Genomic DNA, 19,073 nt, shown 5'->3' on the forward strand with positions numbered 1-19,073 from the left:
TTAATTCTAAACAACTTTTCATAATATCAATGTTCCCTATTATGAATCCAAATATGAAAATAAACAAAGTTTTCGTTATGATAATGCTCGCATTTTCAGCTTGTTTAACATGTTATAGCCTTATTCTTTAACAATATAGTTGTAATACTATTGTTGCCAGGTAGATAAATTATCATTGTATACCGGGTGTACCAATCAAATTGTGATTTTTTCTCAGTTTGCGCCACCCTGTGGAATATTCTAGAATATATAAAATATTGAAATTAAAACCCAATTATAAAAAAGTTAAGTACTTTAAAAACTAGCCTTGTTTTTCATCAATACAGGGTGTTTTATTTAAATAACTATATGGCAAACTTTAAGGGGCAATTCTGCATGAAAAAATAATGAAAGTTTGCTTCATAAACGTATGTTCGCAAATGTTTCGTTTCCGAGATAGGGGGTGTTGAAATTTTTCTTACAAACTGACGATTTATTTATTGCTCTAAAACCGGTTGAGACATGCAAATGAAATTTGGTGGGTTTTAAGAGGTAGTCATTGTGCATTTTTTGACATACAATTATGTCAAAATTCAATGGTGAATATTAAATTTCATATTTTTAAATTTTTTTCATATTTGATTTTGGTCGAAGAAAAATAATAGAAAGATACTTGTATGCAGGATGTCCCAAAAAAAAAGAATGTGTGTGTACTTTGTACGCACGTAAGAAGTTATACTTCTATTATGTGATTTCAATGAAATAAATATACTTTCAACAGGTTCTTTGTATTTTATTTAATGATTAAACTAATTTTTACTTACTACTTTCCAAACATTTTTAATAAAACAATAAGAAAAATAAAAAAATTCGAAAACACACGGGGATTCGAACCGGGGACCTCTCGATCTCCGGTCACTCGCTCTACCACTGCGCTATACTCCCTTTGCTTTGACAGGTTACAAGATTTCTCATACATACTCACAAATTTAATAGACCAAGGGAAGTATACAAAAATAAATGTAGTAATGAAACACAGACTTACTCACAATCATTTAATTATACTTTGACGACCGGTTTCGATCTCTACATTATTCAGATCATCTTCAGGTCGGCGTTACAAGTAGTTAAATGCTACAATTAAAGAAAACCAGAGTTAGAACATTGTCTGGTTGCACAAATGTTAATAGACAGCTAACTTCGAAAACATCTTTTGAAATAGAGGTTTGCAACTGTTGACATTTCAGAAAAGCGATACATACAAATCTTACAAAAATACTTTAAATATACTTTCTTATTCCCGAGGAAGACAAATCCAAAGGTACAAAAATTATGATAAATATATTTACTAAAAACACTAATAATATATTCTTTTCACGCACACCTTATTTGCGCTACATAAAGATGTAGCGACTAACACACTGTCGGTGTGCGCATGCGCCAGGGAATGTAAAAATTCACCCTCTTGCCTAAAGAAGTATAACTTCAAAAATTGGTCAGAAATTATACCATAGATTCTGGCGTCAAAAATAGGTTGATTGAACCTCACTTACCTATATACAATAGTACACACAAAATAAGTTACAGCCCTTTGAAGTTACAAAATGAAAATCGATTTTTGTTCATATATCAAAACTCTTAGAGATTTTTTATTGAAAATAGATATGTGGCATTCTTATGGCAGCAACATCTTAAAAAAAAATGAAAGTGAAATTTGTGCACTCCATAAAAATTTTATGGGGGTTTTGTTCCTTTAAACTCCCCCAAACTTTTGTGTACGTTCCAATTAAATTATTATTGTGACACCATTAGTTAAACACAATGTTTTTAAAACTTTTTCTCCTCTTAGTACTTTTTCGATAAGCCAGTGTTTATCGACATATTTTAAATATTTGTCGAATCCACCACATTCATATTTGTATATGGTTTAAGTACGATTATAGAGACCTGTTAATAATCTGAAAATTTATTTATAATTTACATTTTTAAGTATAATTTAAAAAAGAAGCCACATCTCGATAAAAGGTGACATGTCAAAAGAAGACTAAGAGGCAAAAAAGTTTTAAAAGCACTGTGTTTAACTAATGGCCTAAAATGGTATCACAATAATAGTTTAATTGGAACGTACACAAACATTTGAGGGGTTTAAAGGAACAAAACCCCGATAAAATTTTTATGTAAATATATTAAAAAAGAAGCCGCATCTTGATAAAAACTAGCTTATCGAAAAAATACTGTGAGACAAAAAAGTTTTAAAAACGTTGTGTTTAACTAATGGTACCACAATTATAAATTAATTGGAACGTACACAAAAGTTTGGGGGGGTTTAAAGGAACAAAACCACCATAAAATTTTTATGCGGTTCACAAATTCCACTTAAATTTTTTTTAAGATGTTGCCCCCATAAGAATGCCACATGTCCATTTTCAATAAAAAATCTCTAAGAGTTTTCGATATATGAAAAAAATCGATTTTTATTTTGTAACTTCAAAGGGCTGTAACTTTTTTTGTGTGCACTATTGTATATAGATAAGTGAGGTTCAATCAAGCTATTTTTGACCCCAGAATCTGTGGTATAATTTATGACCAATGTTTTCGGGACACCCTATATAATCGGTGAATTCGCTAAGTATAAAAATAAATATTTATATAAACACTCACACCAAGAAGAGTCCTAATAGTCTAGTAAAATAAAATTACACTACATGTAAATCAAAATGTAAATTCGTACAGGTTGAAACAAATTTTATATCAAAGTTTAGGTGGGTACAAAAGATATTTTCAAGAAAGTATCCAAATCATACAAGGGGATCATTGTTTAAATAATTAAAAAGGGGTCATTTTTGCAAAAAAATTACTTTTTTGACTGCTGAGGTCATTCAATTACTAATGAAGGTATACAGGATTGTTTTCTGCAAAGGTGAAGGGCAAATATTTCACATAAGACTTAAAAATAGACTTTGCAAGTAAAGACTTTGCAAAAAAATATTTTTAGCGTTTTAACTAAGCACTATAAATTATATTATTTTACAGAAGAAGTTGCGCTATGTTATCAGTATTAAAAGAAAAAAAATTGGTCCAAAAATATTTAATATTTTTTGAGATATTGAATTTGTTTATTAAATGTTAATCCATTTTCATTTGCAAAAACGCGGTTGTTGCCAAAGAAAGATTCACCTGTATTAAATCTTATTATTTTTATGTATATTTTCGATAAATGTATTGATACATTCAAATTTCAATTAAACTTCCCCCTAAAATGGCATTTAAAAATTATTCAAATTTGTTTATAATTTGTTTTTTTAATAACGTCGCGGGGATTAAATATTTTGAAATGCCGTTTCGATAATTTGTTTCCTGAGAATTTTTCACTAATTAACAAATTTTTTTGTCTTTTTTTCCTCTTCTTTTTTTTTCTTGGAGTTATATTACTTTTAGGACCTTTTAGGGTTAAATTTCATTAAGAATGTTGAATCTCTAAGTTGTAGATTCTAGACCTAAAAATATTAAGATTGGTCTAAAATGACTTAAATAAAATGTGGCTACTTACTCAGTTATAGGGTGTTTTATTTAAAAATTTAAAAATTATTTTTACCAAGTCCTTTCAAACTATTTGACGTATCCTTATCATACTTGGCAGAAAGTGTGGGTACTCTACAGTCTACTAAATTATGATAAATAAAAGTTTCTAGCTACTACCAGAGGCGTACGACAGGGGATAGTTAATGATTAACCCTTCCCAAATTCTACGCCACTGAGGGAATTACTATTTTAGCGAAATTTTTTTATTCTCCAATACTTTATATGTAAATAATATACTCTCTACTGGCAACAATTAAGTCATTAGTTTTCGAGATATTGGACGTTAAACATGAAACGGCATAGTTATTGTGATTCATTCATTCATTCATTTTAAACTTCCAATATCTCGCAAACTGATGACTTTATCGATACCAATAAAGTTATTTACATACAAAGTACTTCGCAGAATCGAAAAATTTCGCTAAAATAGTAATTCACCCAGTGGCGTAGAATTTGGGAAGGGTTAATCATTCACTATCCCCTGTCGTACGCCTCTGGCACTAGCTAGAAACGTTTACTAATCACAATTTAGTAGGGTGTATAATAGCCACACTTTCTGCCGAGTATGATAAGGATAGGTCAAATAGTTTTAAAGTACTTGGTAAAAATAATTTTTAAATTTTTAAGTAAAACACCCTGTAACTCAGTAAGTAGCCACATTTTATTCAAGAGATTTTAGTTAAATCTTAATATTTTTAGATCTAGAATCTACAACTCTCTACAAATCTACAAATCTAGAATCGACATTCTTAATGAAATTTAACCCTAAAAGGGCCCGTAGTAATATAACTCAAAGAAAAAAAAAAAGAAGAAGAAAAAACGACAAAAAAATTTTGATAATCAGTAAAAAATTCCCAGGAACCCAATTATCGAAACGACATTTCAAAATACTTAGTGCCTGTGACGTTATTAAAAAAACAAATTATAAACAAATTTGAATAATTTTTAAATGCCATTTTAGGGGGGAGTTTCGTTGAAATTTGAATTTATCAATACATTTATCGAAAATATAGATAAAAATCAAAATAATCAGATCTTATTCAGGTGAATATTTCTTTGGAAACAACCGCGTTTTTGCAATTGAAAATATAGTAACATTTAATAAACAAATTCAATATCTCAAAAAATGTTAAATATTTTTCGACCAATTTTTTTTGCTTAATACTAGTAACATAGCGCAACTTCGTCTATAAAAAAAGATATTTTATAGTGTTTATTTAAAACGCTAAAAATAATTTTTTACAAATTTGTTTTTAAAGTTTTATATACAATTATTTAAATAAATAGGGGGTCAAATTTAATTTAGTAAGTCTTATGTGAAAGATTTGCCCTTCAGCTTTACAGAAAGTAATCCTGTTGACCTTCATTAGTAATTGAATGACCTCAGCAGTTGACCCCTTTTTAATTATTTAAACAATGATCCCCTTGTATGATTTGGATACTTTCTTGAAAATATCTTTTGTACCCACCTAAACTTTGATATAAAATTTGTTTCAACCTGTACGAATTTACATTTTGACTTTTTTTATTTTATTAGGCTATAAATAGTAATAACGGTTGAGACATGGTGGCATAAAAGACCAAATCTTTTGTCGTCAAATCATTCTAGCATGTGGTACCTTCCAGGCGCGCCAATTGATGCTTTACATAAAAAATATCTTATAATGAATGTTCATTTTAAAGACCATTTAATATAATGCACAAATTTGTTACAAATCGTGGTCCTAAACAAATTTTAAATGTATAACGAAGTAGTATTTTCACGTGTTGGGGAGTCAAATTGTAAATCTGTAAAACACGTAAACAGGTAAAAAGGAAACGAAAATGTATTTAGAATAGGAATGGGGTAATTTAGCTCCGAAGTAGAATTATGGGCTTGCGTTGGGAATCGAAATGGGAGGCATAGGAACGGCAGAGCATAACGCTCCAAAGAAAGCAATTGGAAAGTCGTCGGTGATTATTATTCAGTCGGTGCGGTTCTACAAATGAGCATTCTTGTAAATAGGATATAACTGAAACGACACGTACCACTCAATGGATTTTCTTGTAAAAACTTGAAGGTGGAAATTCTCGTGATAAAGCTTAAAATTTAATTTATACTTAATTGAAAACGACGCAGTAAAATTCTGAAATTCGCTTTTTTATTGGTATAATATTTACCATTTTTACCCTTATCCGGGCAAGGTGGGTCCAACGGGCCCCAGACGCCAATTCTTTTATAATAAACTGATAAAATTTTTTTTATTGAATTTTATGCATCACTGAATTTGTTTAGAAGTATGTTTCCTTCAACGTAGTCATGAGCTATTCAAAATAATCATTATCATTTTTGAAATTATTGCGTCGAAAGAATTTTGTCACGTAAAGGGGCAACACGGGCCCTTCGGACCCTATTTGTATTTATACCTAAAGTCTAAATCTTTGCTACAAAAGTTAATCTGGCAGTCAGGTAATATTTTTGTGGATTATCTAAACGACTTTTTTGATTCCGAAAATCCAATAATAAAGTCTAAGCGTGTAGCAAACAATATAAACATCTCTTTGATGTGAACATCAAAGATATGAAAAATGAATAACCATTTTCAATTTCGTTGCAAAAGGAAAGCACAGCCGAACAATATTCTAGTCCAATCAGAGAGTGCACCAAGCACCCCTACCGGTTTCGAAACTTATTAGTCTCTCATCAGGAGGCACATATGTTGCTCTCCCTGATTCAACCAAAACAAACCCCAGCGCGCAGTCCCGGATTGCAACGAACGAAATGGCATAGATGCCCTAGCGGCAACTGCTAGCAAAAAGACTAAGTTTTCACTCTAGTGGCATACAAAACAACATAATGCTATTCTACATCCCACCAGAATGAAAACAATGGGAACCTTCTCTGGTTACACCTCCGAGGCTTCTACAATTTGCAAGCCATACGGATGCTGAGACTAAGGAAGATGAGGGAATTCTACAATTTACAATTCACGTCCCATCTGCTCAGCGCGGTAAAGTTCCAACGAGAATGGTTCCCTTTGTACTCTAATCAGAGTAAATGTAAATAAAAAATGAATAACCATTTTCAATTTCGTTGCAAAAGGAAAGCACAGCCGAACAATATTCTAGTCCAATCAGAGAGTGCACCAAGCACCCCTACCGGTTTCGAAACTTATTAGTCTCTCATCAGGAGGCACATATGTTGCTCTCCCTGATTCAACCATCCGTATGGCTTGCAAATTGTAGAAGCCTCGGAGGTGTAACCAGAGAAGGTTCCCATTGTTTTCATTCTGGTGGGATGTAGAATAGCATTATGTTGTTTTGTATGCCACTAGAGTGAAAACTTAGTCTTTTTGCTAGCAGTTGCCGCTAGGGCACCTATGCCATTTCGTTCGTTGCAATCCGGGACTGCGCGCTGGGGTTTGTTTTGGTTGAATCAGGGAGAGCAACATATGTGCCTCCTGATGAGAGACTAATAAGTTTCGAAACCGGTAGGGGTGCTTGGTGCACTCTCTGATTGGACTAGAATATTGTTCGGCTGTGCTTTCCTTTTGCAACGAAATTGAAAATGGTTATTCATTTTTTATTTACATTTACTCTGATTAGAGTACAAAGGGAACCATTCTCGTTGGAACTTTACCGCGCTGAGCAGATGGGACCTGAATTGTAAATTGTAGAATTCCCTCATCTTCCTTAGTCTCAGCATCCGTATGGCTTGCAAATTGTAGAAGCCTCGGAGGTGTAACCAGAGAAGGTTCCCATTGTTTTCATTCTGGTGGGATGTAGAATAGCATTATGTTGTTTTGTATGCTACTAGAGTGAAAACTTAGTCTTTTTATCAAAGATATGCTTACAATATGTGTTATATTCTAAATGAATTTTAAAAACTGATAAATATTTTTGGAATGCAATAATATTGTTAGGTAGGTCTATTTTGAAATAAATAATGCATCTGCTATCAGTCGTTTGATATCGATGTTAGTGTCGACAACTAAGCTCCTAAAATTATATTGAATTACAGTGAAAGTAGCTAGGCGAATAAAATGTCCCGAAAACCATTATCAGCTGTAGAACTGCAAGATATTGCTAATAATTTATGGGATTTCGATGATGAAGAATCTCCTGAAGTATGTAGGTGGCATTGAAAGTGACTCTGAAATTGAAGATCATCTTTCGGAATCAAGTGAAGAGGATGATCAGCAAGTAGTATTGAGTGATAATGAAGAAGAATGTGTAGCTACAAGTTCCCAAATTTCAGAGTGTGTAATTTTTTAAACTAAGGATGGAATTAACTGGAAGAGTCAACCACAACCGACAGGACGTATGCGATCCTGCGACATAATGAGACATAATAAAAAGCAAAGTGCACAAAGTAATATTTAACCCCTGGTCAAAGTGTAGATAATCCTGTTGAATTTTTTTTGTTTGTTTGTGGACGAAAAAATTGTGAACGAAAGAGTGAAGTGTACAAATAAAAGAAGAATGTGTGTACTTTGTACGCACGTAAGAAGTTATACTTCTATTATATGATTTCAACGAAATCAATATACTTTAAACAGTTTCTCTACTACTTTCCAAAAATTTTTATTAAAACAATACCAAAAATTAAAAAAAATAAAAGAATAAAACACACACAAACACATTGAAAAATGCCACAAATGATTTCTGAACAGTAATTGTTGCCAAAAATTTTAATTAAATACGTATTTTCTGAAAAAAATTATATAATAATACACTTAGAATCATAAAATCTATAAAAAAATTAAAAAATGATATAACTTGCATTGGGTTTGAACCTACTTCCCGTGTATCCCGCCGTACGAGAGTCGAAGCGATTTCAAACTGCACCACCTTCGCGTATACGTCATGTGGGAATATACACAAACTGAACCACTTTTTGACATTTTGTTTATATGAATTTTTATTAGTTTGATTTTTGTCGAATTAAAATACAACAATATATAGAGTAAGAAAACGATACATTAGATGAAAATTTGTAGAAAGTTTGTTCGTAATCAGATTATGTAAATTAAAGCATTGGCTACTAGGGGTATAGCATAGCAAATACTTGGTAAGTACATTATTTTTTTTACATTTTCCAAATAGGTATGAAAATAATTTTTTATTGGAATACAACTGAAACATTTAGAATTAAGTACCTGTGGCTTTTCAAAACTATTTAGAAAGTCACTATAATAATAAATTTGATTTTATTTCTGTCCTCACAACAATAAAAACTAATATATTATACAACATTTTTGTTTACCGATAACCTCCATATTCAACAATTATTGACAGATCATTTCAACACCCAATCAGAGCCCGTATAAAGACTAATACCAAACTGTCGGTGTGCGCATGCGCGCAGATCAATATAAATTCACCCTCAATCTCAATCGCGCCTAAAGAAGTATAACTTCAAAAAGCCGAAAAAGTCCTGGGGATAGAAAACTAGAAATATTGCGACTTTACAGAGCTATATGCCTTTATTGGACTACTAGTAACTGCAGAGCACCTGGTGCCAACATCCATAATGTAGATATACTTTGGAGTAAGTTTTATGAACCTATCATATTCAAAGCTACCATGGGGTTAAAACAATTCAAAAATTTGCTAAGATTTGTTCGATTTGACGATAAGGACACGAGGTCTGAACGAAAAAGGAACGACAAATTAGCAGCAATACGCGATGTGTGGAATCAAGTCAATCAAATAAAATAGCCTGGTAGATTTACAAAAGCTTTTATTTATTTATTAGTTAAGTCTTTATTTGGCTCTAAATGTTTATTACTTGTGAATAAATATTTTTTCTACAAAAATATTCTTGCATTTCATTATTTTGTGCAAATCCTTCAGGTAGATCGCACCCTCGTGGTAGACCGCATACTATAGTAGCACCTTTTTTTAATCTAGACAATTTAAATTTAACTTTAATAAAAAATAAAAAAAAGATTATTAGAAATATATGGGTAAATATGAATAGTACATTCAAGAACAGTGGTGGGCCCAACGGACCCGAGTTGCCCGCTTCTTCTTCTTCTTCAGCCTGTGTTCGTCCACTGCTGGACATAGACCTCTTCCATTTGCTTCCATCGATTTCTACTCTTGGCAATTCTCATCCACTGCTTGCCCGCGACTTGTTTGATATCATCTGCCCACCTCTTCTGCGGTCTGCCTACTCCTCGCCTCTTCTCTCTTGGTCTCCAGTTTGTTAGTTTCTGTGTCCATTTTTCGGGATTATCTCGGGCAACATGTCCGACCCATTGCCACTTGAGCCTTGCTATACGTTCTGCGACATCAGTAATCTTTGTTATTTCACGAATGTCGATATTTCGAATTTTGTCTCTCAAACTAATCACTAGCATGGCCCTCTCCATCGCTCTTTGAACAAATTCAAAAAAGTTGCCCGCTTACGTTAGTAAAATGTGTTGTCCGGATAAGGGTTAAACGAAATTGTGCCTATTAATATTTTTTTATTATAGCCGCCTCTCACACCATATTATCCCATATTATCGACATAATGATTACAGTATCAGAAATGCACTTTCTGAAAAACAATAAGGGGTAATTTTGAATGGTGAAATCATCAATAATTTGCGATATGCAGTGGGTACAGTACTCCTGGCTTCTACTCAACAGACTCTACAGACCAGCAAACATTAATTGGTAGTGTCGCTGAGAGTTGTAAGAAAGCAGGTCTGGTTCGGAACACACGAAAAACCAAAATACTCGTAATACGTAAATAACAGAATATAAAACCGTCTATATGTGTAAATAATATCAAGATTGAGCAAGTTGATCAAATTGTTTACCTAGGATATCAATTAAATTGTACTGCAGAGACTCATGGGAAAATTAGATCTAGGATAGAGCAGGCCAGAGCCGCTTTTATAAGGATGTCCAAGGTATTACGTAACAGAGACCTAAAATTGGCATTGAGGACCCGCCTACTTCGCTGCTACGTGTTATCGATCTTACTTTATGGTGTTGAGTCATGGACTGTGAATAAAATGGATCTAAATCGCCTTGAAGCTTCCGAAATGTAGTACTGTAGGTTTTGTTTAAAGACAATCGTAATAAAAGTCCGTTTGATGTTTAACAGTTTTAATTAATAAAATAGATGACTAAATTATTGATTACTATTAAATTGTCGAAATGTAAAAGTGTACTTTGCGACCAAAATTATACGCGTTCTTATTCTTACAAAAGGGAAATGTATTTATAGATAATTTGCGTCTAATCAATTTAATACCCGTCTAAGTATTATCCCTAAGAAATGCGTCTGTCTGTCGCTGAGATGTTATATCGACTGAATGTATTCGTTCCCACACAACCAAAATTCTCTTATTTACCGCTAATCTTCCCCTTTTTATGGTTTAATTTGCATTCGTGGGAACTAACCTATTACTAATAAAAATTTGGTCAAAGGGCTCTACTTTGTTATTTTTATGTCTTAAAAATAAAGACAAGCTGCTGACTTAAACTACCCCTCGATTAGATACGCCCACCCATCTGTGCATTAGAGCCTCGCCGACAACCGCTCGTTTCGTGTTTGTAAGTACTAATAATTGAAGAAATATTATATACAGGGTATCTTAAAAATTAAGATAAACTATTTACAATCCCACAGTACTATAGAAGAATTTTAAAATTTCTTGTGTGGAGAAGATTCGAAACTCCACAATACTAGAACATCTCAGCAAGACCACTGAGATTATAAAAAGCATAAAAACAGCTAAAGTATTTAGAACATTTAATGAGAAGTCCCAAATATAGGTTGGTACAAAATATTATGCAAGGGAAATATCAGGCAAACGCAGTCCAGGACGAAGAAGAACCTCATGGTTGAAGAACTTGCGAGATTGGCATTTTGTTGATACAAGCATGTTATTTAGGGTGACATTGAATAAAATTAAGATAGCTATGATAATAACCAACGTTCTGAAAGTACATGGTACATAAAGAAGATTACAGTATATTTAAATAGAATTAACAATACTTACAGGATTCAATTTTATACAACAAATTTATACTATATAAATACCTTATTAGTTTTCTGTTGTGAAAATTCTTTCCAAGTATCGTTTGCTATTGTGAATGCCATATACACGTCTTTCAATGGTATATTTAGGACAGTCAATTAATAAGTACTCTATTTATACTGTCTACATCACAAATTAAACATTTTGGAGTTTCGCTGTTTGAGAATAGGAGTGATTACACGAGAAAAATACTGGGACCAAAGAGGGAAAACGAAGACAATGGATAAAGCAAGACAATGGATGAATGACGAAATACAAGAATAGATGGGCCAAGAGTACAAAGTTAAAGCAATAAAAGTACCGATAATTAGATGGCATGGACATACAAGGTGTCCCAAAAGTAGTGGAACGGTCGAATATTTCGCGAACTAAACATCGGATCGAAAAACTGAAAAATACGTGTTCAATCATTTTTAAAAATCTATCCCAAGGCACCAAACACCAACCCCCACCACACCCCCTTGACGTGGAGTGGGGGGTAACTTTAAAATCTCAAATGGAAACGTCCAGTTTTTATTGCAGATTTTAATTCGTTACATAAAAGTAAGCAACTTTTATTCAAGACATTTTTTTAAACTGTGGATAGATGGCGCTATAATTGGGAAAAACGATTTATCCTGATACCATAGGTAAATTATAGAAACGGTCTAATACCTTACGAAATACACTTCCAAATGAGAACCTAAAAAACAGATTTTTAATATTTTTTGAAGGCTTTTCGAATAACACCAACCATGACCCTCCAACCCACCCCCTAGAGGTGGGGTGGGGGGTAACTTTAAAATCTTAAATAGCAACCCCCACTTTTTATTACAGATTCGGATCAGTCATGAAAAATTAAGCAACATTTATTTGAAACATTTTTTAGAATTGTTAATAGATGGCGCTTTAATAGGAAAAATACGATTTATTAGCGCCATCTATCAGAAATTTTAAAAAATGTTTCGAATAAATGTTGCTTAATTTTTAACGACAAATCCGAATCTGCGATAAAAAGTGGGGGTTCCTATTTAAGATTTTAAATTTACCCCCACCCCACCTCCAGGGGGTGAGTTGGAGGGTCATGTTTGTTGTTATTCGATAGGTTTTCGAAAAAGATTAAAAATATGTTTTTTTGGTTTCTCATTTGGAAGTGTATTTCGTGAGATATTAGACCGTTTCTATAATTTTACCTATGGTATCAGGATAAATCGTTTTTCCTAATTATAGCGCCATCTATCCACAGTTAGAAAAAATGTCTTGAATAAAAGTTGCCTACGTTTACGTAACGAATCCAAATTTGCAAGAAAAACTAGGGGTTTCCATTTAAGATTTTAAAGTTACCCCCCACCCCACCTCCAAGGGGTGTAGTGGGGATTGGTGTTTGGTGTCATTGGATAGATTTTTCAAAATGATTGAACAAGTATTTTTCAGTTTTTCGATCCGATGTTTAGTTCGCGAAATATTTGACCGTTCCACTACTTTTGGGACACCCTATATAATGAGAAGAAATAAAAGCAATCTTTTGAGAGTTATAACAGAATAGATACCAACAGTTAAAAGAACCAGAGCCAGAAGACCTATACTGAGATGGAGACAACTAAAAGAAGACTTAAGGAGAAAAGAAGTTAGAAATATATGAAGAACAATTAAAGAGAGAAAAGAATGGACAAAAGTAGTTAAAACAGCGAAGTCACATCAGAAACTGCAAAACCGAACCCAGAATGGGATTATACCCCACACAAAAAGGATCTTCTTTGAACTACTAAATTATATTGAAATCATATAAAAAACTAAAATTTATAATGTCTAATATATCTGGAATTCCCTGTTTAATAGAAGGTATTTTAAAACCTACAAAACATTTAGAAAAAAGGTGGCCAATAATATCTAAATAAAAATGTAAAGAGAGGCAAATAGAACGAAAACGAAATGCAGAAGTAAGGAGCTCAACGCTTTCAATAACTACAATATTTTCGTACATGTTTAGTTTGCAAATATTACAATGATTAAATGTAAACATGGAAACAGTTATTTGAATAATCCTTTTTATTTGCACACCACTGCAACTTACAGACAGTAAAATCGTTTACCAATGAGTACTCAGATACATAAAAATTCGCAGACGTTTGCCGAGAGAGGCAACTAGAATTTGGAGTTGTAACAAAACGTAGAAAATAGAGATATCAGAAAAAATGAGTAAATGAAGAATCGGAATACCAATCCAACGTCCCAAACTGTATTAGTTTTGACTAATGTAATGTAATGTTAAAACATTATATTCAAAACACGTAATAAACAACGTTATAAACGTCATAATAATATGTTTATTAATTTATATTTAAATAATTATTTCACTCCAAGTTCCATTTATTTTAATCATTTTTTAACTTTATGTCTTGATTTACTAATTTTCTTCTAAAAATAATTATGGACCAGTTCTTTATTAGCTAAGGATTCTGTCGTTATCTTTTAAATTATCTTTTATCCTTACTTTTTACCCGCATTGAAAGGCAATAGCTAATTTAATCACAGTCATATTAATTTCAATACGTCTCTGCCATACATTTGTGAAATGGCAATGCTTGACTTACCTTCTGTCATGTCAGTCTCTCCTACATGGTGGAAGCGGCAATGTTTTTAAAATGTCTGTATACTTAAGACTTAATACCGTGTTTCTATACAAAATCCATTTATTTCGTCCATACTTCTTGGGATGAGTTGATTTCATTATATTTAATATGTAGTTTAAAAATATTCATAATTAATTTTTTTCATAAGTTCTTATATTCGTTTTTATACTACAAAATTTATTTGTCAAAACAAGACAGTAAAATAGTTTTCCAATAAGAACTCAGATACACAAACTTCGCAACTTTATGTAGTAGTTCTATTGTACACAATGGCGCCCAACGTGGGGTCTAATGTTTTAAAAATCTTTTTTTAAAATGATTTTTGTTTTAGTTTTGTCTATCATGTTAACACATTATATTCAAAACGTATAACAAAAATATACAATCTCAAACATAGCTGGAGCCCTGTATAATAGAAGATATTTTATAATCTACAGAACATTTAGAAAAAAGGTGGTTATTGATGATCAAATAAAAATGTGAAGAGGATCAAAATAGAAGGAATCTTAGAAGGAAGGAGTTGAACTTTTTCAATAACTTCAATATTTTCGGAAATGTTTAGTTTGTAAAATGATGAAATGTAAACATGGGAATATTTATTTGAATAATCCCTTTTGTTTGTACACCACTGCAACCTTAAAATCGTTTTCCGATCAGTACTCAGATAAACAAACTTCGTAACTTTATGTAGTAGTTCTATTGTACACAATGGCGCCCAACGTGGGGTCTAATATTTTAAAAGTCCTTTTTTAAAATGATTTTTGTGTTAGTTTTGTCTATCGTGTTAGCAAATTATATTCAAAACTTATAACAAAAATGTATAATCTCAAACATAGCTGGAGCCCTGTATAATAGAAGATATTTTACAATCTACAGAACATTTAGAAAAAAGGTGGATACTAATGACAAAAAAAATGTAAATAGGGGCAAACAGAAGGAATCGTAGAAGAAAGAACTTTAATAACTTCAATATTTTCGGAAATGTTTAGTTTGTAAAATGATGAAATGTAAACATGGAAACATTTATTTGAATAATCCCTTTTATTTGTACACCACTGCAACCTTACAGACAGTAAAATCGTTTTCCAATCAGTACTCAGATACACAAACACTCGCAAACGCTCGCCGAGAGAGGCCACTAGAATTTGAAGGTGTAACAAAACGAAGGGTATAGATCCTCAACTCCGGCAAGCAACGGCTCTAGCTTGTCTAATAAACTCAGGAAAAGGGCTAATCTATTAATTGCCCCGGCTTTTGGGAAGGCGGCGAGCGGCTTACGGCGAAAACCTTACAATTTCTGAGTCCCGTTTCTCTGAGTGACAAGTTAATTTTACTACGTTTGGTGTGGGATTGCGGCAGACGGAGAAGGGGATCCTACTACGTTGAAAACTTTTAGATTTACGCTGTATAGGGTCGCTACTAATGCGATAAGGTAAAGTTTCGGGGTAATTTAATATTGTTACTATCATGAGGAGGTAATGGCGTTACTTGGAGGCAAGTGGTTTGGAAACTGTCAGGAAACACACAGAGACACGGATACTATATGGGGGTCAGATGCAAGAGTGTACTCCGGGGATGGAGCTGCTTGTTTAATGGCATTGGCGTGCATAAAAATCTAAAGTCACCTTAAACGCTTGGCTTTTTGGTGTTTTTAGTAGGCTATAATATAACCTTCACAAGAAACTTAAATATATATATTTAAGAAACAGGATTTAGACAGAAAAATAGGAATTAGACAACTGAATATTGCTCACGCACTTAAAAACGCAGAGGGAATTATTTGTAATCACGAAGAGCGGTGCAAAGAATGGGAGAGATACATCAGTAAACTTTTTGACGATGCTTTTTGAGAAAATGTTCCACATACTACCTTTGACAAGCAGTTAGACAGAGGCCCCAGAGACTGAAATGAGAAGTCAGGAAAGAAATAAGGTAAGTCAAAAATAATAGTGCACCTGGACCAGATCAAATCTCCCTTAGCTACTTAAACTTTTGGACGAGGAAAACATTTGGACGTCTTCTTTCTTTAACAACATTTACAACGAAGGAAAAATACCAGACGATTTGTCGGAGTTACTGTTTATAATATTACCAAAGAAAAGCAGGCCCACCAAAAGCAATGAGTTTAGACTACTCAGTTTGATGAGACACGCGCTTAAGAAACTTTTACGAATTATACAAATCCCAGCATTCCTTCTATTCGAGAGTCGAATGGGGAATAAGTAATTTGGATTTAGAAATGGTCTAGGAACTAGAGAGGAACTATTTTGCATTCACGTTCTCTTACAAAAAACTTGCGAGGTCCGAAAGCAAGTTTATGTTTGTTACATCGACTTCGAGAAGGCATTCGACCGACTACAACCCGATACACTTTTCAGTTGCTTGCGGGCAGAGGATTAGACGACTACGATATAAGACTGCTATTCTAACATTTATATGGTTCTAACCAAAGAAAACAAAACAAAATCTTTCAGAGCATAGTGTTGAATATTACTCTACATGCAGCGGAAGTATGACCAATGACAATAGAAGAGTTGACTGGAACTTTATGAGAAAATGTCTACAAATCACCAGAGAGGAGAGAATAACAACAGAGGAAATATGGAACAGAATGGAAGTAGAATGCTCAATTACAAAAAAGTTGGAGAACAGAGACCCGCAATGTTAAGGGCTGTACAAAGAATGCCAGAGCCCAGGCAAAAGGATACTGGACTGGGACCTGCCGGGAAGAAGATGGAGAGGAAAACTTGCTATTAGATGGAAAACTTACATTGAAATTTCTATCATAGACCTCAGAGAAGGTGACTGGTAGGATAGAGTGCCATGGAGGAAGAAATCGGTGAAAATGGGAAGAAGAAGAAGAAGAAGAAAGGACTCAGTTAATCTTTCAGTCCATTTGAAAACTAAACATCAGTTAGATACAGAAGTTGAATTGTTCACTGCAAACCAGATCTTCCGAGAGTAGTACCCAAGTCAAGTGAGAAGTACAACGGATCAGGAATGAATCGAAGTTAACAGCTGAAAAAAGCAGCGAATACTCTTTCTGCAATGCCTCCAATTGCTAAAAGGACTTATGCTACATAACCCACCAATCAGAAACACTGATGGAATCGGGGGTCGAAACAATGCTCAAAAAGCCAGTCGCTTTGCATCGCATCGACTTTGTCAAGATGAATAGATGTAAACCAGATTTATTGAAAATTAAATCTGCTAATACTAAAGGAATAGCCAAAGAAATAAAAGAGAATTTAAAGATTACAGTTACTTATCATAGATTCCCACTATTTCCGATGGATCTTGGAAGGCCATATTTACGTTGTCCTCTCTCTACTACTTCTTATAACGTTATAAAATCCGCCAAATATAATAATACGTATTTCCTTTCAGTAATTGTACTTCCATTTTACGAAAATAAGACCAAAAAATATTTAAAGACAGAAACGTTTTATATATTTTTTTAATTTCTTTTATATCCTGTTTAGCTTCCTTCAGGCTGAAATTTTAAATTATACTAAAGAAATATTGCTAACTTTTCCATAACGATGAAACACATAGTTTTAGAAATGTAATACGGAAAGAAATAAGCTCATTTATCTTCTCATCATTATTTAAGATTGTAAAGTTACAGGAAAATGAAAACGAGTTGAGATAAAGCTCTTGCAATTGCTTTAAAAATTTTAATATATCCGCCGGCATAACCTTTCGAAATAATAAGTTAGAGTCAAGTAGAGTTATCGATTAGAAAATATTCTATTCTTCTCAGGAAAGTTTTCTTAGGAAGATCTTGAACTTAAAAAAAGAATTATTTCTTTTATATAATGAATATTAAAAGCTTTTTTATAATGAATATTAAAAGCAGCATCGCTTTAACATAAGATTTTTAAAATACACTGGTCAATACAAAAAACGGGCCACTAACTTTATTTTTTAATATATGTTAATTGTTTATTGCATTAGGTAGGAACTTAAATATACAGGGTGGGTCAAAGAAAACAGCCCACCTCGATATTTGCCAATGTTTATAAGAATTTAAGGAAATGAAGAAACAGGTCGATTTTTGATCTAACGGAGACACATTTTTACAGTACATATATCTGCCATTTGTCAACCCTCTCCATTCTACTTCCCCCACCCATATTTTTAAATAGGGAATAGGGGTCGTGTGCTAGGTCATTTGAAAGGTTATTTACTTTTCTATTGTAATATTAACATTGACATAATTAAATTAATTGTCACAAAAAGAAGAATGTATGTAATTTATTTACTTCAAAATAACGAGCGATCCATAATTATTATTGTGATCTAAGCTAGCAGTGCAAAAATTACGTATGTTTTATTTTAATCTGAATTCATATCGTTGGTTTATCAATTAATTTTGATTAACATTATAAAACATAAAAATGAGTCAAAACCTTTAACACAGAACTTTAATCAAAAATAAAAATAATTAACAAAATTATAAGTAACAATAATAAATAAAATCAAACAAGATGCTGTATATGTCCACCACCAACATTTCTACATAACCTAACCTTTCTTGTTAAGTTGACGTACACTGCAAAGTTGACGTAAACTGGAAAGTATATCTGAATTAAGAATATACATGCACTGTATAGCTATCTCTGTCGTTCAGAGCCACCTATAGTGACAATAATTTTGGATCACACGTTACATTCTACTGCTGACAGAAAACAGAAAAAATGTTTATTTAATAAATAAACATTGTTTGTTGCTTAAATTCAATATTTAACCTACCAAGAGGCAGATGGGTGGCAGCTTGAACAACGACATTAAGCAAAAAGCAATGTTTATTTATCAAAAAACATTTTTTTCTGTTTTGCGATAGCAGTAGAATGTATTTTGAATTAAACAAATTACA

General features: G+C 32.7%; 1 protein-coding gene across 1 annotated transcript in view; it reads right to left on the bottom strand.

Annotated features, from left to right (window-relative positions):
• The window catches only part of LOC126880625 (mucin-5AC), a 148,993-nt gene extending 134,828 nt beyond the window's left edge, over nt 1–14,165 (bottom strand). Inside the window, exon 1 of the mRNA XM_050644636.1 lies at nt 14,156–14,165. Coding sequence (XP_050500593.1) covers nt 14,156–14,165 — 10 coding nt within the window. The remainder of the gene's footprint in view (nt 1–14,155) is intronic.
• Nucleotides 14,166–19,073: the final 4,908 nt, after the last annotated feature.

The sequence above is a fragment of the Diabrotica virgifera genome, chromosome 2, assembly GCF_917563875.1.
Source record: "Diabrotica virgifera virgifera chromosome 2, PGI_DIABVI_V3a".
Lineage (NCBI taxonomy): Eukaryota > Metazoa > Arthropoda > Insecta > Coleoptera > Chrysomelidae > Diabrotica > Diabrotica virgifera.